The sequence below is a fragment of the Martes martes genome, assembly GCF_963455335.1.
Source record: "Martes martes genome assembly, chromosome: 4".
Classification (NCBI taxonomy): domain Eukaryota; kingdom Metazoa; phylum Chordata; class Mammalia; order Carnivora; family Mustelidae; genus Martes; species Martes martes.
Window position 1 is genome coordinate 183,531,656 of NC_137891.1, and position 24,783 is coordinate 183,556,438.

Here is a 24,783-nt window from a genome sequence, read left to right on the forward strand (position 1 = left end):
ATTGTACAACCGCTCTGGAAAACAGTATGGAGGTTCCTCAAAAAGTTAAAAATAGAGCTACCCTATGACCCAGCAATCGCACTACTATTTACCCCAAAGATACAAATGTAGTGATCCAAAGGGGCACGTGCACCCCAATGTTTACAGCAGCAATGTCTGCAATAGCCGAACTATGGAAAGAGCCCAGATGGCCTTCAAAAGATGAATGGGTAAAGAAGATGTGGTGTATATATACAATGGAATATTACTCCACCATCAAAAATGAAATCTTGCCATTTACAATGAGGTGGATGGAACTAGAGGGTATTATGCTAAGAGGGTATTATGTTTAAGTCAATCAGAGAAAGACAATTATAATATGGTATAGGTCTATAGGTTAGGCCTTAAAATTCTTGGAGGCATGTAGAGTAGTCTGAAAGAATTAAGGCTGTGGTGTCAAATTACCTAGTTTCAAATCTCAACTCCACCTCATACTACCTGGGTGACTTTGAACAAATTACTTAATCTGTGCTTGCTTCCTCCTCTGAAAGCAGGGATTATAGTTATGATCTAGCCCGAAAGGTTGTTTCGAGGATGAGATAATTCACGTAAAGCACACCGCATAGCCTGATATGTGGTTTCAGATCGACCCATATAGAATAAGGCTCAGACATATTTGTTGTTAAAATGAACTAGGCTAGGTCTTCCTTCTGCCAGTGCCCCGGGGAAGTGGGGATGGTGGGGAGAGTGGAAACAAGTTACCTGTTAATAGGATATTCCTATTCCTGTTAATAGGATACTCTAAATAACGGAAACAGCTACCATTTATTGCACACTTACTAAGCCAAATGAATTAAGGGTGGGCCACTCCTGATCTTAGGAGAAAGGCCACACCGCACTAGACTCCCCAACCTTCGCCTGAGCTGCCAAAACTGCCTCCCTCAGAACAGCTCTTTCCGAATTCATTTTACAAATGTGTGAGTTCCCAATAGGTGCCTCAGCAAGAGTGTTTCCAGTGGTGTAGACGCGCAGGAACGTCTGGTTGGAGGGGTTCGAGAGAGCTTGTGAGCTTGCAGGGCACTAGAGCTTTCTCCAGTAGTTTGCCTGAAAGGGGCTGGAAGGTGCATGATGTTTCGCGTCTCTGGAGTTGGCCGCGATGCCAGCATACGTGTAGGCCGGTAGGAGTGAACCAGTGGCGAGGGAGAAGACACACCATGTCCGAGAGAGGGGATCAATTAATTGCAGGAGCCCAGATCAAGAGCGTGAGGAGGGCACCAGAAGAGCTTGGGAGAGGCTGGCCTTAAATATGAGATTAACTGGGCCCCCCCGGGTCCCACTGTAAATTACAAGGTTATCCAGATGATAAGATGTGAGGTTAAAGAGAAAATGTAAACTTCCCGGGGTCGAGGGGCTCGGGGAGGATAACCAACTCCCCGCCCCCGCCCCCGCCAGCTCGTCCCCCGAACGACCAACTTTGCACATGCGCAGTGGGCACACGTCGCGTCGGCCTGAGGCACTCTCGCGAGAAGAGCCGTGCAGGCCGGGAAAAATGGCGCCTCCCAGCCCCCGAGAGCCGAAGGACCCGACTGCCACGAGCGCCGCCAATGCCGACGGGGAGATGGTGCTGCCGGGCTTCCCGGACGCGGACAGCTTCGTGAAGGTGAGTTCGCAGGGCCTCCGGGGGCAGAGGGAGCCGCCCGCGTTCGGCCGGAAGCGGGCCCGGGCCTTCTCCGCGGCCGCCCAGCGGGTCGCGCGCGCGCCGCTGCGGAGCCCGGGGCGGGGGTCGAGGGGCCGCTCCCCATGCCGGGCACCGGCTCTCACTTCCCCTCCGCGGCGGAGATCGCACGCGGACACTGAGGGAGGCCCCGCTTCCCAGGGCCTTCGTTCGTATATTTGAGTCCATGCAACTGCGCGGAGCGTGGAGAGCCGTGTCCGCGTCGTGGGAAAGGCTTCCTTGTCACCCTGATGCCCCCAGCCCTCGCGACCTCTTCCCAGCCCAGGCCTGAGCCACCTAATCACCTCTCCGAAGGGCCTTGGCTGCTGTAGGCCACACCAGTCGGCGTCCTCTGCTCCCGCGGCCAAGATGATCCCCTTTTCTTCGTCTGTGGTGCAGTCCTACATAATCCCAGACCCTGGGTTTAATGTCACCTGTTACCGCTGCCACCTAGCTGGCCTCCTCTAGGGCCTTAGAACGTTTGTCAGTGCCTCCTCAAAGGAACACTGAGGGGATTATTTGTGTAATGTTCTTTATATGAACAAGCAAAACTTGGTTTAAACACCTGATGCATAGCTCTTACAAAACCAGAAAACTAACATAAGTTGTAAATTTCCCCCAAACTCCACTCGTTAGGTGGATCATCATTACTCGATGTCATTATTCATTTGTTTGGCTCTGGCTCTGGTAGTTCCTGGACCACTAGCCATGGTCCTGATTTGGTCACGGTCCTGCTCACCAGCTACCATGTGTCCCCCGCATGACACAAGTTCCCACCTCCTTTCTCTCTGGTCTCCCCCTGGAAAACACTCATTACACAGCTCTCAGTGATGTCATTTGGCCTTCACATGACCAACCATCATTTCTTTATGACAGCCACTTGAGACTTTTTCTCATTACCACACAACAGTTAAAATAGAGAACTACTTGTCACTAACGGAAACAGACGCAAGTCCAGTTGTGGGCAGTGGCCATTATAATTTGGTCAGCAAAGGATCTAGAGTGTTCTTCTGTTTTAGATGTTGCCCACATGAAAACACAGAAGTGAATTCTTGTAGAAGCTCATGAACCCGAATTTGAACAGTAATAATAATAGCACTAATGTGCTCACCAGGCACCACCCAGTGTGATTTTATTGGCTCATTTAATCCTCACAACAACTCATGGGGTGGTCACTTTTATTATGCCTGTTTTTTGGAGAAGGAAACTAAGATCCAGGTAAATAACTTTACCCAGGATCACAGTTAATAGGTAGCAGAGCCAAGATTCAAACCCAGGCCGTTTTGAATATTTGTCATATATGCGTTTGTTCTCTCTCTCCCCACTCACACAAGAAGGTAGGCTCCAAAACTTGGTTCTGTGTTCACTGTCGTATCCTCAGAGCCTGGGGTAAAATCAGCATTAAATGAATGTTTGTTGAATATATGAAATTCACCATCCAGCACAATGTATTATATATAGCAGATTTTTTTTTTTTAAGATTTTATTTATTTATTTTACAGACAGAGATCACAAGTAGGCAGAGAGGCAGGCTGAGGGAGAGGGGAAAGCAGGCTCTGTGCTCAGCAGAGAGCCAAATGCGGGGCTCCATCCCAGGACCCCGGGACCATGACCCGAGCCAAAGGCAGAGGCTTTAACTCACGGAGCCACGAGCCACCCAGGCACCCCGATATAGTAGATCTTGAGAAAAGTAAGTTGCTGAATGAATGGGGATCCATGTTTGAAACATGCTTGTTTTTTCTGGGTTTTGACAGTTTGCTCTCGGGTCGGTGGTGGCAGTCACCAAGGCATCTGGGGGCCTACCACAGTTTGGCGATGAGTATGATTTCTACCGAAGTTTTCCTGGCTTTCAGGCATTTTGTGAAACACAGGGAGACAGATTGCTTCAGTGGTAAGTACTATATATGATTTTCTCATGTTGGGAGAAATAAATATAGAGAAATAGGTAGTTTTTCCTAAAATTCATTTTTTCTTAACTGTTTTTCTGTGCTGTAAAGAGCTCTAGGGGCTCCTGGGTGGCTCAGTTGATTAAGCATCTGACTCTTGATTCAGTTCAGGTCATGATCTCAGAGTTGTGAGACTGAACCCGTAGTCAGGCTCCACGTACTACTTCTCTTTCTCTCTCTCTGTCTCTGTCTCTTTCAAATAAATAAGTAAATCTTAAAAAAAAAAAAAAGGAAGAGCTATAAAATATAAAAATGAGACAATGGGGGTGTCTGGCTGGGTCAATAGGTAGAACATGTGACTCTTGATCTTGGGGTTGTGAGTTTGAGCCCCATTTTGAGTGTAAATTACTTTTTAAAAAATTTCTAAAAGAGACAATGGATTTTGATCAAGGAAATGTTATTTGGTAAATTTTGAGTTTAACTTTTAAAAAATATATTGACTTTTGCACCTATACGTAGACAGTAAATCTTTCTGAATTAAAGTGGGACTTAAAAGCCTAGATCCAAGATTCTATCACACAGTTTGCAGCGCCGTGGGTATTACCTTTTTAATAAGTGTATGAACATAGTACACAAACAGTGATTTTGTTTAACTGTTGCATGACAGAGTTAGAGCATCTGTTTTAGATTTCGTGATAAAGCTATGAAGGCAAAGTATATTATTTACATAGTATGATATATTTTTTAGAATTTAAAGAAAGCTTTGAGGTCATTTCTTCCAACCCTTCAACTAACAGATGAGGAGAGGGAGTCTTAATGAGATTTAGGAAATTGCCCAAATAGCAGTGTTTCTGCTATAAGGGTGAAAGTTTTACTAGTGTTGGGTCCATGGTCAAAGGAGCGAGACTGATGCAAAGCAAAGGTCAAGCAAAGCTTTATTTCACACCAAGCATCGAGAATCAAACTGACCGGCCAGGGCCATCTCTTGCAAAGAGGCGACCTCTCTCTTCTTTACAGACTAGCTTTTTTTTTTTTTTTTTTTTTAAGATTTCATTCATTTATTTGACAGATTACAAGTAGGCAAGAGAGGCAAGCAGGGACAGAGAGGAGGAAGCAGGCTCTCCACGGAGCAGAGAGCCGGATGTGGGGCTTGATCCCAGGACCCTGGGATCATGACCTGAGCCGAAGGCAGAGGCTTTAACCCACTGAGCCACCCAGGCGCCCCTACAGACTAGTTTTTAAGGGCAAAGGCCATGTGGTTGGGCCTGGCTACGCACAGGTGACCAATGAGATTGTAACACAGAGAAAGCTGCACAGTCCTGCTAGGTCACACATAAGTGACCAATTGAATTACAATTTACCCTATAGTAGATATTTGAACTAGCCTATCACCTTGGTCAGAATGGGTGCCCAAAAGGCACCCAAAGGGCGGGGCCCATACTCCTTGGTAACTAGGAGACAGTATGCGCCCCCACCGATTGGATACCTCCACCTGGCCTGACCCACCCTTGTATTTGGGCTTTGTTACCTGGAACTGGTTTCCAGGACTTGTTTTTAAGTAAGTTCCTTGAAGGGGGGCAGGGGGCAGGGTCAGGATGGAGCTGCTCTGGCTAAATAGGGCCTTACACTAGTTTGATCAAAAAATATTGGGGAGGGGCGTCTCAATCAGTTAAGCCTCTGATTCTTGGTTTCAGCTCAGGTCATGATCTCTCGGTCATGAGCCCAAGCCCTGTGTCATGCTCCACGACCAGCAAGGAATCTGCCTCAGATTCTCTCTCTCTCCCTCCTCCTCTAACCCTCACCCTGATTATTGGGCGCACACACTCTCTCTCTCTTTCTCTGTGTCTCTAAAACAAATAAAATCTTAAAAAAAAGAAAAAAAAATAGAGAGAGAGAACAGTCTAAGCCAAACCTTTCAAGCTTTCTCCCAGATTGGGAACAAATGAATACAGGTTTACAAAGTAACCTTGGTTTTCCTGTCCTTCCTAGTATGAGTAGGGTAATGCAGTACCATGGGTGTCGAAGCAACATTAAGGACCGAAATAAAGTGACCGAGTTGGAGGACAAGTTTGATTTACTAGTTGATACCAATGATGTCATTCTGGAAAGAGTGGTGAGTGTTTCACCTTACTCTTTTTTTTTACCTTTTTTTTTTTTAATTTGACAGAGCAAGAGAGCACAGCGGGGGGAACAGCAGACTCCCCGCTGAGCAGGGAGCCCAACGCAGGGCTCGATCCCAGAACCCTGGGATCATGACCTGAGCCGAAGGCAGGTTCTTAACCAACTGAGCTACCCACGTGCCCCATCACATTACTCTTAAGATACTTAACAAGTGGGGGCTTTCAGCCAGCTCTGTTGGAAGAGCAGGTGACATTTATGCTTGGGGTTGTGAGTTTGAGCCCCACCTCAGGCATAGAGATTACTTAAAAATAAAATCTTTAAAAAAAAAAAAGATAGTTAACAAATGAATAACTTTTTGTATTATTAAAATGTAAAAAGAAACTCCAGCATCTGAGGAAGTGAAAAGCTTAGCATTTCTTCTTCCAACAACTTTCCCTTTCTGACAATTGGCTTCTTTTTCCCAAAGATAACACAGTTGTCTTCAAATATATGACTTCAACCTATCACCACTCAGTGGAGGCCTGTTACAAATCTGCATTTCAGATTTGCAAATCCCTATTTGTATTGCAAAAGAAGAGGCCTCTGAGTGCAGAGCCTAACCAAAATTTAGCCCCCCCCCCTTTTTTTAAACTGTTATCTACAATCTGCTAAACAGCCTGACTCGCATGATTGGAAGGAGATGTGTATCGTATAATCTAGCTGACTGTCTACTTAGACCTAATTCTACAGCAGAACATTACTTACAGAAAAACATAGAGATAATCCAAAACAAAACTAACCCTTAACCATGTGACAGTCCTGCAGATGTTTCAATCTCGGTCTCCTGTCCTTGAAGTCATCTCTTCCATAATCTAAATGCCCACAGGTCTTTCAGCAGTTTCTCATATTTTATGATTTCAAGTCCTACCACGCTACTCTTTGTCACCTGGATTCCCAGACTGATACCGCACCTCTGCTTCGATTGAAGAGTAGATTAGAACCCCCTTCTGGTAGATTGAAGAGTAGATTAGAACCGCCTTCTAAACCATCTAAAGGATGATCCGAGTAGCATCCTTCTGTGTTTAATAGGTGCAATCTAGGGTCTTTTATATTCTTTCTGTGGGCCACATCCCACTGTTGAGTCATTTTTTAAATTTTCAGCCCAACCGAGAGTGGTAAAGGGATTTGATCGAGGGTGGGGAGTGGCCAGTTACTGCCCTGTCTTTGAGCAAATAATGCTTTAATTACTTGGGATGGTTCCCTCGTATATATATGTTCTCACACGTAATTCTCTGTATCTGTTTCTTAAGAATTTTAGGTAATTAACCTGTTAATCCTTAGAGGAAGATGCTAACCTATGACATCCTCTGCCCTTAGGGTATTTTACTGGATGAAGCATCAGGTGTGAATAAGAATCAGCAGCCTGTCCTCCCGGCAGGATTGCAGGTTCCCAAAACAATAGTGTCCAGCTGGAACCGTAAGGTGAGGGCGGCTTTGCCAATCAACTAGAGCTTCAAGCGTCCGCTTTATAATAGGGCCTTTGCCCATCCTGTTCTGCATTTCTCTTCTGATTTATTGGATGCAGAACTGGCCACTTGTTCTCACAACCTGATTACCTCTTGTTTCCTTTGTACCCTATAACCTCTCACACACACGCACGTTCTTCAGTGAATGCCCTCGGAAGGCACAAATGGGAATTTACTTTTCTTTTTTTTCTTTTCTTTCTTTTTTTCTTTTTTTGGAATTTACTTCTCTAATTCATCAAGTGGCTGTATTATAAAAGTCTTTGTACTTGTTATCACAGGCAGGAGAGTATAGCAAAAAAACAAAATCTGAAACTTTCCGGTTGCTTCATGCAAAAAACATCGTCCGGCCTCAGCTTAAATTCCGAGAGAAGATCGACAATTCCAACACTCCGTTTCTTCCCAAGATCTTCATCAAGCCCAATGCTCAGAAACCCCTCCCTCAGGGTAAGGCATGCGGACTCTGCCTCCAGAAAGGGGAAGATGGCTCCCTCCCACCTTCTTTTCTTCAAAAGGAGCCACCGACCCGCTCCGTAACTAGGCAAGCTGTGAGTGTGTTCACCTCTTTGTGATGGTGGGGTTGTCTCTGCTTGGGTCTCCAGCACTCTCTAAAGAAAGGAGGGAGCGCCCGCAGGACCGGCCGGAGGACCTGGACGTCCCCCCTGCGCTGGCGGATTTCATCCATCAGCAGAGAACCCAGCAGGTGGAACAGGACATGTACGTATTTGTTGAACTTTCTGCATTCTCCCTCAGTTTCACGTTTGTAAAATAATCAGTGTAAACAAAGAACGTGAGGAATGGGTGATGGCTATCCTTATCCTAACAGCGGATCGGTAAAACCTCCTGTTTGTGCTCACAGAGGACCTGCCCGGGCGGCGTCCTGGGTAACCCTCACGGCAGCCCTGAGAGGGAGCGGTCGCTCTGCCCTGCCCCCCCCCCCCCGTCCAGATGTAAAGACAAAACAAGGGGTGCCATGTTGCCTTCCCACACAGCCAGAACCTGAAACCCCAGGTTTCCTTAAAACGGTCCTTCTTTCCTGCCATTCTGCCTTTCTTAGCAGGTGGGGACTCCAAACAGTGAGGTAGGGACCCGTAATCAATTCAGCAAAGAAAAGGAGTTTTTCACTGGCAGCATAAGCATCTGTAAAAAAAAAAAAAAAAAAACTGCTTAAAATAGACAAATACAAATAGACCTTGCATGAAGGAAGCGAGCGGTAAGAACTCGGCTAGCGTTGGTCTTTTTCTCACATGTAGCCACAGTCTGGCTGGGCAGCATTCCTTCGGGCCTGGCTCTGCACTGCGAGGCCACAGGCCAAGTGCTAAAGAAACAGGTGATGAGAGGCGGTCCTGCCCTCAACGAACTCACAGACTTGGGATTTTTATGCAAGTAGATGATAGAGGAATAAAAAACATAGAGCATTTGGCATCTGACCAACTGCGATATGGGCCCCGTCCTCTCTGACCTCACAGGCCTGTTTGCCAGACCACAAGGAACTGCACATTGTACTTTTTTTTTTTAAGATTTTTATTTATTTATTTGGCAGAGAGAGATCACAAGGGCAGAGCAGCAGGCAGAGAGAGAGAGAGGGAAGTGGGCTCCCTGCTGAGCAGAGAGCCCGATGCAGGGCTCGATCCCAGGACCCCAGGATCATGACCTGAGCCGAAGGCAGAGGCTTAACCCACTGAACCACCCAGGCGCCCCTATTTTACGTTTTTATATCCTCCATGGTGGTAGCCGTGCAGTGTTTGGAAATAAGAGCTCACATCCTTACAGAGGGGTAGATCTCTAATGATCACGTTGTAAGGGTGAACCAGTTTGACCTGATTTTTTTTTTTTTTTGATGCCCTTGAATTGTTAAAATCATGGTACTTTTTAATGGGGATAAAATATTTTCACAATGGCCTCTGCTCATTTGTTTTCACACATTGGATGAAAGCAGTTGTTTTTCCTTGAACCACGGAATTCAGCAAAAGGATTTTTCTTTTCGTTTCACTTTTTCAGGTTTGCACATCCTTATCAGTATGAGCTGGATCACTTCACTCCACCGGATTCAGTCCTGCAAAAGCCACAGCCTCAGGTTAGCACCTAGACCTCGTTTACAGATGCTCTCTAAGGAGCCCAGGAAAAATCAAATCAACGCGATTCGTGCTTTTCTTAAGTGACTTTACAGTAAAAGGTTGCAACGTCAGGTCATCTGTTGAGCTCCTGATTCGTTTTATGCTCTAAGTGAAGGGTGATTCTGAATACTCCTCTCTTTTTCTGCCTCTATTTCTGTGCCCCAGTTATACAGGCCTGTGGCAGAGACGCTCTGCCATTTTGTGTCCTCCCTGGATGAGCTGGTGGAACTCAATGAAAAGCTCTTGACTTGTCAAGAATTCGCAGTAGACTTAGAGGTAAGTTGTGAATGATGTGGAGTGAAATTCTGCATTTTCTAGGAGTTACTCCCTACCTGAGAAGTATAAAATTAAGACTAACAGATCTGGGGGCGCCTGGGTGACTCAGTGGGTTAAAGCCTCTGCCTTCGGCTCAGGTCATGATCTGAGGGTCCTGGGATCAAGTCCTGCATCGGGCTCTCTGCTTGGCAGGGAGCCTGCTTCCTTCCCCCTCTCTCTCTGCCTGTCTCTCTGCCTACTTGTGATCCCTCTCTCTCTCTCTCTTTCTGTGTCAAATAAAAAATTAAAAATCTTGAAGAAAAATTAAACAAAATAAAAAAATAAAAAGACTAACAGATCTGGGTTCGGTTTGTTGTTGTTGCTGCTGTTGTTTGGCAAAAACCGATCAGTCATAGAGCTTCCTTTATAGCTGCCCTCCCAGAATCAGTCAAGGAAAGCCTGGTGTGATCCGTTTTCCTTCTCCCCTTTCTGGGCGTTAGCACCACTCGTACAGGAGCTTTCTGGGGCTGACCTGCCTGATGCAGATCTCCACCCGAACAGAAGACTTCATCGTGGACACGCTGGAGCTTCGCAGTGACATGTACATTCTCAACGAGAGCCTCACAGACCCCGCCATTGTCAAGGTCAGCCCCTCCTGTAGCTCTTGCCTGTGAGCCTAGGATTTAAGTGCTCTTCGTTTACTGTTTCATTACTTGAACAGAGACCTGGGGAAGTTGGGAGAAATCGTTGTAATCTACATCCCGGCCCCACGCACTAAACCGCTTTTGTTTCTAAGCCCCAATTAGAGCAGCTTAAACTGTGGCTCGTTACCACCCCGAGGGACGTTCCGTCATGTTCCTGACGGCTGCAGCGAGCCCGCGCCATCGGGATCCTTTGCACTTAATGACCACCCTTGAAGCTGGTAGAGCTGCTTTCTCAGAATCACTGGCTGGGAGCCATTTCAGACTTTAAGAGTGTGCAGTTAAGAGTGTGTAAGGCTGTTGGTCCAAAGTAAAAGAAGCTTTTAAAATTGAACCCGTCTTAACCTTCCTTCTGGCTTCTGTTTCCAGTGTTGTACTAACCCAGAGTCTAGGCTCGCTTCAGAGCACGAGTGGCCTTGAACGCGTGGTGGCTCACGGCCGCTTGTGTTTCCAGGTCTTCCACGGTGCTGACTCGGACATCGAATGGCTCCAGAAAGACTTCGGCTTGTACGTAGTGAACATGTTTGATACCCATCAGGCGGCACGCCTCCTGAACCTGGGCCGGCACTCCCTGGACCATCTCCTGAAACTCTACTGCGGTGTGGAGTCGAACAAGCAGTACCAGCTGGCCGACTGGAGAATACGGTGTGTGCCTGGCGAGCACGTGCGGGCGGCTGCTCCTGAGCCTCTCGGCCACACAGACCCACCTGCGGGTGGTGACCGTGGTGGCATCTTGGCTTGGCTGGCGCCGGTCTGTCCTGCAGCTGTAGGCAGCAGCAGAAGCCCGACTGGAAGTTTCAGGGCAACCAGGTGGAGCGCGTGTTGGGCTCTCACGCTTCACAGAGATAGTGGTTGGAAGAGGCGTGCCATGTCAGTATTTGTGTCCTTGCCAGTGTCTCGTTTGAAACTTCCTGGTAGGAAGGGGTGTGTGTGTGTGTGTGTGTGTGTGTGTGTGTGTGTGGTGATCTCCCAGACCTTCAAGGGAATTCTGAGGGACGAAAGTGATTGCACCTTATAACACATGGGAATTGTGGTGTGAGAGCGTGTGGGGTCCTGCCGCACTTTCTGGAGTCTGGGCTCTGCTCGACTGCTGTCAGGCCTCCTCCCTGAGGGGGCAGCTGTTGTCTGAAGAAGCCACTCGGCCTCCCTCCAGTTCTGCATTTCCGAATTTCTAAAGAGAATCTGGTAAAGCCCAGACAGAAGATGAAAACTGACAAACTCTGAAAGCCACTCCTTGTCACTTAGCCATTGTTATGTGCCGAGCACTGAGCAGAGCGCTCCTGGGGTGCTGTGCACGGTGGTCCCCGCAGCAGCCTGTAAGGTCTTTCACCTCCCCAGGGAGGAAAGTGAGCTCATGTGACTGGTCCAAGGACAGGTGTGCGGAGCTAAGATTCAAACTCAGGATGGCAGGGCCCCTCTTTTCAACTGCATTGTGACCCTGCTGCCCTTTCTCCCCAGCTGTGAAGACAAAGACTTGTCCCATTAAGACTGGGGGCCTAGGGTTGTAACTATAGTACTGGCTGTGATCATCAGAGGCATCCGGAGTCCTCGCACGCGCAGCGCGGACAGGTGACATGGCCGCTTCTAGGGGCGAGCCGCAAAATCATTTCCTTCCTTGCAATCCCAGACCTCTGCCCGAGGAAATGCTCCACTACGCCCGGGACGACACCCATTACCTGCTTTACATCTATGATAAAATGCGGCTGGAGCTGTGGGAGCGAGGCAACGAGCAGCCCGTGCAGCTGCAGGTTGTGTGGCAACGCAGCAGGGACATCTGCCTTAAGGTACGGCCTGTCTCCTCCCGGGCCCCGGTGCTTCGCTTTGTCCCTCACGTTTCTGAAAAGAGCCACACGTTCTGAAGAGCCCAGGGCACCATTCGGATTCCCACGGATCTTGACTATTCTGTAATATTTTGCAGAAATTTGTCAAGCCCATCTTCACGGACGAGTCCTATCTTGAACTGTACAGGAAGCAGAAGAAGCATCTCAACACCCAGCAGCTGACGGCCTTTCAGCTGCTGTTTGCCTGGAGGGATAAAACGGCTCGTAGGGAGGATGAAAGTTATGGGTAAGGGGATCAGACGATCTTTTAATAGCCGCTTTCTAGAGCGAGCAGCTCGGGTAACGAGGAAATAATGGCTTTTTTCTCTTCACCGTGGAAGTTGGTTACGTTTTCCCCCAGGCTGTAGCCTTTAACGGGGCTGGCTGGCTGACTCTAAGGCCATCGCGCTGTGTGTTTTGTTCCAGATACGTCCTGCCAAACCACATGATGCTAAAGATCGCTGAAGAACTGCCCAAGTGAGTCCCGAGAACCGATAACGATGTCCTGACTTTCTCAGTAGAGACATTTTATCCCTCTTCTCTGATAGAGACCAGCTTCTCTGATCGCTAATACCTCAAGGCTGTTGACTCAAGAGATTGTGCTCTAAGGACGTTCACAAGTCCAGAATCTGTGCCCTCGGGCTGCCCTGTAGGAACTAGACCTGCTGAGCTGCAGCCGTTTCAGCGGTCTTGCCTCAGACGAGATCCAGTGCTGAGCCTCCAGCATCCGCTGGGAAGGGAGGAAAGCGTCTCAGAGTCTCGCAGCTGTCCTCGGTTCCAAACCGAGACACCTGACGGTTCTGAACGCTCTCTGATGTTAACTGGAGAATAAGCAAAGAACCCAGGTTCACCGTCTTCCGTTGAGCCTGGTGCAGTGCTGCCGCTCTGCAGAGCTGTGGGGCTCCTCCCGGCTCTCCCAGTTAGCCCGAGGCGAGCTGCCGGAGGCGCCAGCAGCAAGCTTAGGGCCACAGAGAACACACGGGGTTGCTGCAGGCCCAGAACCGACCCCCCCCCCCGCCCCCGCACTGGGCACGTGTTTCCCAGGTCGTCACCGTAGCCGTAGCTCTCTGTTCTCATCTGGAAGCCTGCGGGGAAGCTGTGTCCTACATGACGCGTTGAGTGTGTGCTTTCTTGTCTTCAGGGAGCCTCAGGGCATCATAGCCTGCTGCAACCCTGTGCCGCCTCTTGTGCGGCAGCAGCTCAATGAGATCCATCTTTTAATCCAGCAGGCCCGGGAGATGCCCTTGCTCAAGGTAGGAAGCTTTGCTGCTGAAGGTTCCAGCCCAGCGGACCTGTTGTGTCTGCCGGCCCCTCGGTCTCCCCCGTACGTGGTCTGGTCTCCATTCTGTAAAGCCCATTAAAGAAAATAATGGGGCTTGGGAAAGCCCCTAGACAGGTCTTTTCTTTTCTTTCTTTTTTTTTTTTTTATTTGACAGAGATCACAAGTAGGCAGAGAGGCAGGTGGAGAGAGAGGAAGGGAAGCAGGCTCCCTGCTGAGCAGAGAGCCCGATGCGGGGTTCGATCCCAGGACCCCGAGATCATGACCTGAGCCAAAGGCAGAGGCTCAACCCACTGAGCCACCCAGGCGCCCCCCCCCCGCTTTTTTTTAAAATTTTATTTATTCATTTGAGAGAAAGAGAGCTGGGGGAGGGGCAAAAGGAGAGGAAGGGAGAAGCAGGCTTCCTGCTCAGCAGGGGAGCAGGGAGCCCAAACCAGGACTTGATCCCGGGACTCTTGAGTTCATGACCTGAGCCAAAGGCAGACGCTTAACCAACTGAGCCACGTAGGTGTCCCGACGTGTCTGCTTTATGATTATCAAAAGCTAAAGCTCCTCGTTTTTGTTTGTGTTTTTAAGATTTCATTTATTTATATTCAAGAGTGAGCACGCATGCGTGTGCACCGTCAGGGGAGGGCAGAGGAAGAGGGGAGAGAATCTCAAGCAGACTCTGCGCTGAGCATGGAGTCCAGCACGGGGCTCGATCTCATGACCCCAAGACCATGACCTGAGCTGGAATCAAGAGTCGGATGTTTAACTGCTGAGCCACCCAATTCAATTTTAATTTGAGGGACAGTTTTTCATTGTGTTGCCTCAGTAGTAATATTGGTAAATTGTATTTGTGATTTTTTGGAAAGATTATGGATCCCGGAAGACTTAAAATCAATTCATTTAGGATGATAAGGAAGAAACTGAGGATAAACACATTTCAGTCTTCACATTAAAATTTCTTTAAAAAGAATCTTGCGTTAGCTCTACAGTGGGCCACGTAAAGAGAGAAACCCTGGTTCCTAGAGTAGAAGCCCTTTCAGGCTCTTGGAAATCTGCATTGTGCCTGGTCACGATCAAGGGTTTCATTCTTTCATTCAGCAAGTATTACTGAGGACAAAGTGATAATAGTGCCAGGCACTGTATGGGCTGAAGGATGAAAGAACGTTGCTGGGCTCTCGTAAAACCCATCCGGTGAAGGGACGCAGTCCGCGCTGGGGGAGGCACATGCGGTCGCCGAGTTGGGGCGCTGTTCCTCAGGTGCTCTTTATTTTTCCTCCTCAGTCTGAAGTTGCAACTGGCGCGCGGAAGAGTGGCCCGCTGCCTGGTCCCGAGGTAGAGTGCTGTGTCTGTCGTCTCTCTTCTGGGGGAGGGCACCGGTCGGGAGCCCGCAGCACCGCGGCAGAAGGCTTGTGCATGCTCGCAAGTCCTTCATGAGGGCTGTTGCTTGCTTTCTGCTGCAGAGATTGGAGAATGTTCTCTTTGGACCCCACGACTGCTCCCACGCCTCTTCAGACGGCTACCCTGTCATCCCCAGCGACGGTAATGTAGAGGTCTCTGGAATGTTCTGGAAACTGCCTTGCACACTCTCCATGAGGCTTTGACCTTACTGACTTCATCCCTTTAGGGCCTGCGCCAGCGCAGAAACAGGCAAGCCTCTTCCCCGACCAAACAGAAGAGACCCTGCCAGATACCAGATGCCTTATCGCTACTGCCGTCATCACGCTGTTTAACGTGAGTGCTAGGAAACACGGGCGGGGGTGGGGGGGGGGCGGCGAGGACCCGTCAGGAGTTTCTGCCGGGAGTGCTGCATCGACCTTTGAACCTAATACCACAGGTAGCACCCAGCAGCCGTGGGGACAGGCGTGGAGACAGATCCGCGAGGCAGTCCGCTGGAGGTGGGTGGAGCTCCGTGTGGAGAGACACCCAAGGAAGGGTTGACATCTGGACGCTTGCTCATGCCTAGCAGGGAGGATGGCGTGGGCCGCGGAGCTTCCAAAGCAGGACCTTCCCCTGCAGCCGCAGGGGAGGCGCAGGCTGAGCGCTCTGCTCGACTGCAGGGACCGCGCGTCCCTCTGCAGCACCCGCCAGCACCACTGGCACGGGCTCGGGCTGGGAAAGAGGCAGCTTAGAAAAGCATTTCTCTACGCGGTGGCTGATGAGGAGAGTGACGAGCAAGATAGGAGGGCACTAGTACGTGGGTGGGAACTTACTTCCCCAAAGAGGGACTGAGCGGTGCTAGGCAGTGACTCTGTCCAGTCCCAGACCACGTAGTCCTAGACTACGAGCACCCAGTCGTGACAGAGCTTATCCCGGTCTGTCCTGCTCAGCAGGTGTCTCGTTCCTGCCGGGGCTTCAACTACAGGCTCTTTGGGAAAGCAGGACCCGGGTGCGGTTGTTGGTCCAGATGGGTGGGCGCTGCAGTGACCAACGTGAAAGGAAAGCACACAGAGAAAACTCTGAATGGTGCACACAACAGATGTGCAAAAGGAAAAATCATAATTTCTGCGAAGAAAGAGAAGCAGGCATACGATCTGTTTGGATAAAGTTGAGTCTCCAGCGTAGCAGGTGTTCACGGGGGAAACAGCTGGGCGGGTCTGTAGCTTCCAGGATCACGGGCCACAGCCGGTCCTTCACACCAGAGCACAGGCCCAGCGCCGAGAAGGCACCTTGCCGCCCGCAAAATGTACTACCTCAGAGCTGACTTTCTTTTTCACGTCATCACAGACATTTAGATTGGGTCTTGCTTCAGTAATTCGTGAGCAGAGAAGTCCGGGAGCCTTAAGCGAGCGAGGTGAATTGGCAGCTAAAAAAAGGAGCGTGAACTTCGGGCCACGTGAGCCCAGAAGCGCGCACTCTGGCTGACAGAGGCAGTGGTGTCCCCGTGCTCTGTGTGGCGGGACCGTCACCACGGAGGAAGCAGAAGGATAGTGAGGATAGCACACGTTCTGAACCCGCTTGTACAACATCCAGTCGCGTAATTGCACTGATGCCCCCACAACGGTTTATAATTCTTAATTTGTGAATGTCTGCTTATAACCTCAACTTCTAGAGCCCGACAGACCTGGGTGGGAGTCCTCATTCTGCCCCTGTTCGCTGTCAGGCTCTAGAAGACTTAAGCGTTCTGTGCCTCAGTTTCCTCATCTGTAAGATGGTGAGAATAATACTACCTACCTCGTAAGTTGTAGGGACACAGTTCAGTTAACTGGTTCAATAAATGTGTGTTTAAAAGCCCTCTTGTGTGCTGTCACAGGGTGTGACAGTGCCTCGTACATGTGAGAGACCTAAAGAATTAGCTGGTATTCTACTGGTTTTTGTTTTTTGTGTAAATATTTTATTTATTTATGTGTCAGGGAGAGAGAGAACAGGAGCAGGGGGAGCAGCAGGCACAGGGAGAAGCAGGCTCCCCGCCGAGCAAAGAGCTGGAAGCGAGACTCGATCCAAGGATCCCGGGATCATGACCAGAGCTGAAGGCAGACACCTAACCGACTGAGCCACCCCGGCGCCCCTTCTTACTGCTGTTACGATCATTCCGTTACTTGCATCGTAATGCCGCAGGATGACGGGATAAGTTGCTCACTTTCTGTCCCTGCAGGAACCTAGTGCCGAAGAAACTAGAAAGAGCCCATTAACAGTTGCCCAGAAGAAAGCCCAGAACATAATGGCGTCCTTCGAAAATCCGTTTAAGATGGTAAGTAGGCGTCACGAGTGTTCAGGGCAGACAGAAGAGGCAGAGCTTTCTGTAGCTTCTAGGGGCCTCTTGCCTGGTAAAGCTGCTGACGGTCTTTGGGGAGAGGGAGCCCCTGAGTCCAGTGTGTGTCAGCTGTCCCTGGTGTCCGGGTGGAGGTGGAGTCGGGGTGTTCTCAGATGAACCCAGCAAGGACGCCTCGCTCGCGTGCCAGTGAGCGGTAGCCAGGCGAACGCTCCGAATTAGGCCTCCCACGATGAACCCCACCGGAAAACCCCCGTGCAGGGCCTGAGCGCGTTTGAACGACTGTTTCCTTCCATTCCTCCAGTTCCTGCCTTCACTCGAACACCGCGCCCACATTTCTCAGGCAGCAAAGTTCGATCCATCATCAAAAATCTACGAAGTAAGTGTATTGGTCACCCACGAGTGACTTTCTCAGAAAAGGGGACTTCTGAATTATCTGAACTCGGTTTCTGTCTTAAGCCCATCTTGAGGCTCCTGAAAATGAGCACAAAAAACGCTTTATATATAAACACAAATAAGCATTTCTGGAGAGAGAGGCCAGGATTTCCTTCTGATTTTCAGAAGCCTTTGGGAACCTTTTAAGAAGCAGGTCTTTGGTTTTTGCGTTTGGTTTTTATTTATTTGACAGATGGAGAGCACAAGTAGGCAGAGAGGCAGGCAGAGAGAGAGAGAGAGAGAGAGGAGGAAGCAGGCTCCCCGCAGAGCAGAGAGCCAGATGTGGGGCTCGATCCCAGGACCCTGGGATCATGACCTGAGCCGAAGGCAGAGGCTTTAACCCACTGAGCCACCCAGGCACCCCTTTGTGTTTGGTTTTTAATTGAAGTTTAGTTTGTACGTAGCAAAGGACCCGGGTGTTAGGTGTTCAGCCTGACGCATTTTTCACGTGTGACTATATTACTTTAAGGCTCTCACAGGTGACAGCTTAAATTGTAAAACACTCTGTCTTCTATTGTTTGGTTTGTTTTTAACAGCATTACGGATAAGAATAAGGAAGCACTTTCCCTGGAGCCCCGTGAGATGTTCGTGGGGGTCAGCCTGTTAGTTGTTAAAAGCCTTCTTCCTTCCTGCAGGAAGGACCTGCTCTGATCGGACGGGGGGGCCTGGCTCCCTCTGCCCCTCCCCATCCCGCTCTTCCTTTAGGCAGCGAGGGTCAGGCCAGAACCGTGATGGGCTTGCACCCTGTCGCTAGTGGTCAGCCTGCTGTCTTCTGAAATGGGGAGTCAGATGGATCGTTTTGCCTTCTCTTCTCACGGGTTGTGGCCCTTCAACCACGTGTCCCTTACGTGCTTCTGCCTGATACCAGCGAGACGTGTTCTCACGCCACAGGCAGACGAGGTATCAGACAGCAGCACGCCAGACTCCAGGAGTCCTGCCTTGAAGTCCACCATTTGTTAACCATGTCCCCCCAGACAGATCATTTAGCTTCTCTGAGCCTGTTCCCCTTCTCCAAGCGGCGGTGAGGAGGATGCCTTTGTCCCAGGATTACGGGAGGGCTTGAATGAGAGGACGGACAGGAAGGCGTCCGGTTCCAGGCCTGGAACCCAGTTGTGCTTTGTCTTTCTCGATGGGTATTTTATACACAAAGCCAGCACGAGATTTCTGTTTTGTGTGTCATGAGATTTGGAATTTACGACTCAGAAATATGTGTCGTCACCAAGTTAGTATGCCCGGCATCCCCGCGTTAAAAAAATGAAGCATTCGTAGGTGGCTGAGTTCTGGAGTGTTTTCATTTGGTTTGTTTTCGTTGTAGATCAGCAACCGCTGGAAGCTGGCAAGCCGCGCGCAGGCGCCCAGAGGACCTAAAGAGCCGGCCAAGGAGAAGGCGGCGGAGCAGACAGGTAGCCCTTGGCTCCTTGTGTCTCGGCCCGTCGGGGTGTCTGCCGAAGAGCAGGCCTCGCACATGCTTCTGTTTGTTCAACAGAATGCCAGGACGGCTCTGAACAAAGCCCAGCCCCCGCCCCGCGGAGCCTGCCTTTCCGGGGGAGGGTCGCGGGCAGTGCACCCATAAACGCCCGTCCTTTCCGACGGCAGCGAGCCCTCCCGCGGGGACGGGGTGCTGCGTCCCCACCGCGTGTTGAGAAGGCAGTCGGAGAAACGTGACACGGAGCAAAAACGGGCTGCTTCTAGGGGAAGCGTGGTCCCTACTGGTGGCCCAGCGAGTCCCAGGCCCCGGGGGCGGTTGCTGTCTGGGCATGCTCAGGGAGTGGCCAGGAGGCCAGTGTGCCTGACGGAGGGGAGAGCAGGACGGTTGTAAGGTCGTGGCTCGTACTCCGAGTGGCCCAGGGAGCTGTGGAGGGTCTGAGCGGAGCCGTGGCCTGCGGCGACCAGAAAAGCTCTCTCCGAGACCGTGGAGGGCCCAGTAAAGACAACAAGGGTGGGAGGCCAGGGGAGGGGCTACCGGCTCGGCCAGCATGGGAGCAGAGCGGGCGAGAAGTGGCCCGAAGCCAGTGCACCCCGTAGTGACCCCGACGGCACTTGATGACGAGTGGTGTGTGGCACGAGAGAGGAGGAGGGGAGCCAGGGGGGCCAGAAGGGCTGGTCCTGAACAACAAGGGAGGGCGGCTAGCGACAGAGGGAGAGCGCACGAGGAGCCGGCTGGGGAAGTGGCTTTGTTCTGGTCTTTGACGTGTTCGGGTTGCGGCCCCTGAGAGCGGCGGCCCGCGGGCTGCCGGGGGTCAGGCTCGGGATGTCAGGGGAGGGGCAGGTGGGCGGTCAGCCTGCGTGTGGGCAGAACCTCCGCGCCTGAGCTGCAGGGGCTGGGGGCAGGCTGCGCGGGCAGCGCGGGAGACGGGGACCGTGGCAGTGGCCGCGGCAGCCGGGTGAGGAGGGAGGCTTGGCTGCTGGGGCCGCAGCTCCACGGGCCGTGCTCTCTTGCAGCCGCGCGGGACCAGGCCAAGGAGGAGTACAAGGCGACCGCGGAGCAGGCCGTGTCTGTCCGACAGCAGGCTGCCGTACGTGCCGGCCCTTCAGCTTTCCCATTTGAGAAAAGAGACGCCCCTGGTCATGGCAGGAGGGCTCGTCCTGTGCCTCAGATTAAATGCTTCCACGTCTGTCCTGTCCACCTTGGCTTGTCAATCAGTGTCTGCCTCCTTTCCCCTCGAAAAAGTTTATATTGTAATTCCTCTTAGATGATTCTTTGTGATGAATTCGCGGGCAGACCGTCCCCCGCCCCGACTCCTCTAGACGAGGCCCTGAGGCCCCCTAACATCCAAGCCTCTTTTGCCTTTTCGTGAATGACCTGATGTCATTCTCCACCGAGGAACTTGTCCCACCTGGCGCTAGCCCCGCCCAGGCTCCCAGCCGCCAGCACTCCTCTCCGCGTCCCCGAGCCCACAGATGCGGCAGGCCTGGGGGCCGCCAGCCGGGCTGTCGCATCCCCTCCCGTGCGTCCTTCCCACGGCGTGTTCACCCTACAGCTGGAAAATGCCGCCAAGAAGAGAGAGCGAACCACAAGTGACCCGAGGACCACAGAACAGAAACAAGAGAAGAAACGCCTCAAAACTTCCAAGAAGCCAAAAGACCCGGATCCGCCAGAAAAAGATTTCACCCCTTATGACTACAGCAAGTCGGATTTCAAGGCTTTTGCTGGTGAGGCTGGGACTGATGCCCTTTCAGGAACGTCTGGCCCTGTTAGGAGGGAGGAAGCTATGGAGGAAAGAAAGTGTGAGCTCGGCACAGACGAAGCCCGAGAAAGACACAACTGTCACCCAAGCCCTCTGAGAGCCGTGCGGGGAGACGGCAGTGCCGGGCCGGCAGGTGCCACCCATCCACCCCCACCCCCACCTCGGGCGCAGCTGCCTCGCCGGGGCCACACTGGTCCTTGTGCAAGGGGGCGTCCCCTCTAACAGCGGCTCCGTCTTTCCTCACAGTAGCTCAGGCCCAGACACACATTTTCTCAGACAGACATACCAACACGGCAAGGAGTTTGGGAAGAAACCTGAAGCCCGGGGCGGGGGGGGGGGGGGCTCTGGTCTCAGCCGGTGAGAGTTCATCTGCCTTGGAGGGGCTGTGGATGGCACTCCTGACGGCAGAGCGGCCTCCTTGGCAACATGTCCCTTTGAAGAGAGAAAAGGCAGGGCACAGTCGTCACCCCAGGGCCCAAGGGACTGCCGGTGGCACTTCCTGACGGGCACACAGAGACCAGACTGGATGGCCTTGGTGTAGGAGGAGCTAGTGCTCTAGCCACCTGCCCCTGAGCTGGGAATAGATCTGTGAGAGATGAGCCTGGTGTTCGGGCTGCCCTTCCCCGCTGGGGACACGACACATGAGTTGATGTCAGCCTGAGTCCCTCCTCCTCCGGGGGGCGGCGAGCCGACAGCCCACCCTTCCTGAACATTGTGCGCCGGCCCTGCAGGCAGCCCTGTGGGTACATCGACTCACATACATGCTCACTGGCATCTCTCTGCTCTCACCTTCCAGGAAACAGCAAAGTGAAACCTTCCCAGTTCGATCCAAATAAGCAGACCCAGCCCGGCAAGGTAAGAAATACACTTGACATGTGAAACTAACAGGATTGTGCATGTCAACTAGGCCTTGATTCCAAATTCAAATGCAAAATGCAAGATACCATTAAAGAGAAAGAAAGATCTTGAGAATTCTCGCCGGCTCATGGTGCTTTTTCTCCCTCTGCCTTTGCTGGGAAGACGGCCCGGCTGGGAATCGTCTCCCTCGGCATATCCTTTCCCTCACCTCATCTCTCCTCGAGTACAGACAATACCCATCAGTTATTCCAGCAATAAAAAGGGAACTAGTAAAGAGGCTGTGAGGGCTGGCATGTGGTTTGAAGGGGTGTTTGCTGTTGGCTGCCATGGGGATGAGCTGTAGGCCATAGACACTCCCTCAGGGGCCCGCACAGGCCTGCCTCTGCCCCCGTGGGTGTTGCTGCCAGCCAGAGCCAAGCGTGGCTGCAAGTTTGGCATCCGGAGGCTGAGACCTGTGTGGAGCCCTCCTCTTCTGTTGGTAGCCCCTGCGGACAGCCTTGCCTTCAGAAGCACCCAGAAAGGCCCAGTTCTCAGAAAACCAGGCACACCAGTGGTACTGGAGTCTTGGACGGGCCGGCTGGGCTCCTGTGGGGTTTCCTGCCTGTGTCCTGTGGTCAGGTTGTCCCTCGACTGAAATGGCTGTTTATCTTTTCAGAAATGCGTTGCACCCAGAAAACTTAAGCAGTCGGTGGGAAACAAAAGCATGTCCTTTGCAGCCGGAAAGTCAGACAGGTACGTGGGGGAGGCCAGCATATGGGCTCAGAGGGCCCAGCTGGATCAGCCTCAGAGAGCCTCTCTCGACCAGATCCCTCTCTGTCGATCGGGCTGCTGAGATAGGAGGAGGGGAGGGCCTTGCCAAGGGTCATCCCCCCCAGCAACTGTCCCTGCGTCCGAGGACTCGGATTCCGTCCCTCACCGCCTACTACCGGACAGCTTTCCGGGGTCCCCTCCGAGCAGACGGATTCGGAGTTCTCCCAGATCTCCCCATTTCCGAGGAACGAGGGAGAAAAAAATCAGTGAGGAAATGTGGCTTGTCATTTAAGAATATTTTCGTTAAAAACATGAAAGCTTCATGCTCAGGCCAGAGCCCGAAGCCAGAGGACTCACCCCTAGGGTGTGGCCTGGTGAGGAGGCAAGCTGCCTTTCGGTCTTGGCGAGCACAGCCACCCTGGGGCCGCAGAGCGCTTCCCCAGCCCCCTGTTGTCTGCCAGAGTGTGGGGGACACGCTGCTGCCACGCTCAGTTCTCCAGGGGCCCCGAAGGAACCATGCCTCCCCAGCTGCCCATCACTGAGGTCTGCAGCGTTTTGCGAAGCAGCTGAGAGCAAACCTCCGGGCAGACTGGGAGAAGTGGCCCTTCTGTTTTCACGCCGTCTGTCTCTGCAGGGGTTTCAGGCACAGCTGGCCAAAGAGATAGAGGCGGAGGAGACCCTTGGAACTCCCCAGAGGACTGGAAGCACCAGGTGGTGCTGCTGCTTTTTGTACGGACCCCTTTTTAAACCATTAAAAAGAATTCTTATTGGAAGAAAGCGGGTTCCAGACTTTTCCTTTGCTGCCAGCTCAGGGCTGGCAGGGAGAGGACAGACCCCACCTCGCTTGGAGCCCCGGCTTCAGCCATCTGGGGGTAAGTGCGCCCTTGAGGACATTGAGATTTCTGGGGGAACCCAGAATCACCCCGAGAGGGTGTGAGTCACAGGAGACTCAGTCACAGGAGACTCAGAAAAGGGCGGCCTCCCCGAGGCACGGGGCACTGACTCTCCCTTTCCAGGGGTCCTGGGGCCATTTGACCTCCTCCACATGCCCTCAGGTCATGCCAGTGAGGCCGCATGGTGCGGACCCCCTCAGGAAGATTTGCTACTGGAGCTTTAGAGCAGCCGTGGCCTCCGGAGGGCCGGGGTTCTCTCCCGTTCCCGTCTCACTCCTCTTTGTTTCTTTTTAACGTTTTCCCCGATTGGAAAAGCATTTTAATGTCGTTTTCCCCAGTTGGAAAAGTAAAAGCACGTTCATTGGTGGAATGAGGAAACAAGAAAAACTACATGATCGGTAATCCCGCCACAGAGAGAAACTTCCACGCCTTGGTATCAAGGCTTTGTATCACGTATTGACTCATTTCCAAACTTGGATTTATGTTTCTACAGTTTTTCACACTTTTAAAGTTTTTTGTCATTTCTTCTTCTAAACTTCCTTCTAGCTCACCGCCATTTTTGAACATTAGATTTCCAGTTTTGTATTAATAATGTACCATGGAATTTCTTCAGAATTCTATTTGATTTTAATCCTGGAATGGGCTATTAAATGCAGAAAGCACAAAATACCATTATTTTTGTTTTCACAAATATTTATTTATTTTTAAGATTTTATTTATTTATATGACAGAGAAAGATCACAAGTAGGCAGAGAGGCAGCCGGGGGCGGGGGTGGGGGGGGAAGCAGGCTCCCTGCTGAGCAGAGAGCCCGATGTGGGGCTCGATCCCAGGACCCTGAGATCATGACCCTAGGCATGGCTTAACCCACTGAACCACCCAGGTGCCCCTGTTTTCACAAATATTCAAACAAGGAGCCTGTTTTCTTAGACATTCTTCTCGCAGATTATCAAGAGGGCTGGCTGTGTGCAGTTCCCCGAGGGGCTGTGAACCCAGACATCGCTCTGCTGCCAGAGAACAGCCAGTTACGCAGAACAGCAGAGAACAGCCCAGGCCCCAGTGGACTGAAGTTTGGACTAGCTGGGGCTAGAATGGTTGCAACTGTCAGAAAAGTCAGACTGTTGGTGACTTAGCAAAATAGAAGTTTTTTTTCTCTCTCTCTCTCTCTCTCCAGTCCTAGTTAGTCCCGAGCTAGTGCAGCGACTGGCAGTTCTCACTCTGGCCCTTACTTGTGGTGCTACCAGCCTCCACCGGAACCCAGGGCTTCCACCTCATGGGGTCGGTAACTGGCCTAGCTCCGTCCATCACGTCCGCATTCCGTTCAGCTGGAAGGAAGGGAAGAGGGGCACACGCAGTCTCCCTTTAAAAGGATATGGCCCGTGTCCACTTCTCATCAGCCATAGTCAGGTGCCACAGCAGAGGCTACTGGGAAAGTCATTTCAGTGTCCACAGGCCCCTAAACGTGCAGGGTTCTGGTACAGAGCTGGGAGGGAACAGACACGGAGACACAATAAGCCATCTGTCCAGACATGGCAGAGTCTCTGCTGTTTAAAAAAAAAAAAAAGTGGACTAGATGGGCATTTCTAAGAG

General features: G+C 51.4%; 1 protein-coding gene across 2 annotated transcripts; it reads left to right on the forward strand.

The window, feature by feature from the left end:
- The first annotated feature begins 1,465 nt into the window (after window positions 1-1,465).
- Window positions 1,466-23,869, forward strand: EXOSC10 (exosome component 10). 2 transcript variants are annotated; one of them, XR_013966732.1, is made up of 25 exons: window positions 1,466-1,639; window positions 3,448-3,584; window positions 5,569-5,692; window positions 7,057-7,161; window positions 7,484-7,649; window positions 7,805-7,919; window positions 9,204-9,279; window positions 9,485-9,595; window positions 10,075-10,218; window positions 10,730-10,920; window positions 11,903-12,059; window positions 12,194-12,342; window positions 12,522-12,572; window positions 13,237-13,348; window positions 14,644-14,694; window positions 14,823-14,901; window positions 14,987-15,093; window positions 16,955-17,050; window positions 17,376-17,450; window positions 18,822-18,909; window positions 18,993-20,022; window positions 20,488-20,659; window positions 21,491-21,549; window positions 22,208-22,284; window positions 22,937-23,073. XR_013966732.1 is itself a non-coding variant. In XM_080801991.1 (25 exons), the coding sequence occupies exons 1-25, from the start codon at window positions 1,529-1,531 to the stop codon at window positions 22,965-22,967; spliced, it is 2,658 nt and encodes an 885-aa protein (XP_080658117.1). In that variant the 5' UTR covers window positions 1,466-1,528; the 3' UTR covers window positions 22,968-23,869. The 2 variants fall into 2 exon arrangements, 1 of the variants encoding a protein (XP_080658117.1); XM_080801991.1 differs by having other exon boundaries at window positions 19,949-20,022; window positions 22,937-23,869.
- The last annotated feature ends 914 nt before the right edge of the window (window positions 23,870-24,783 follow it).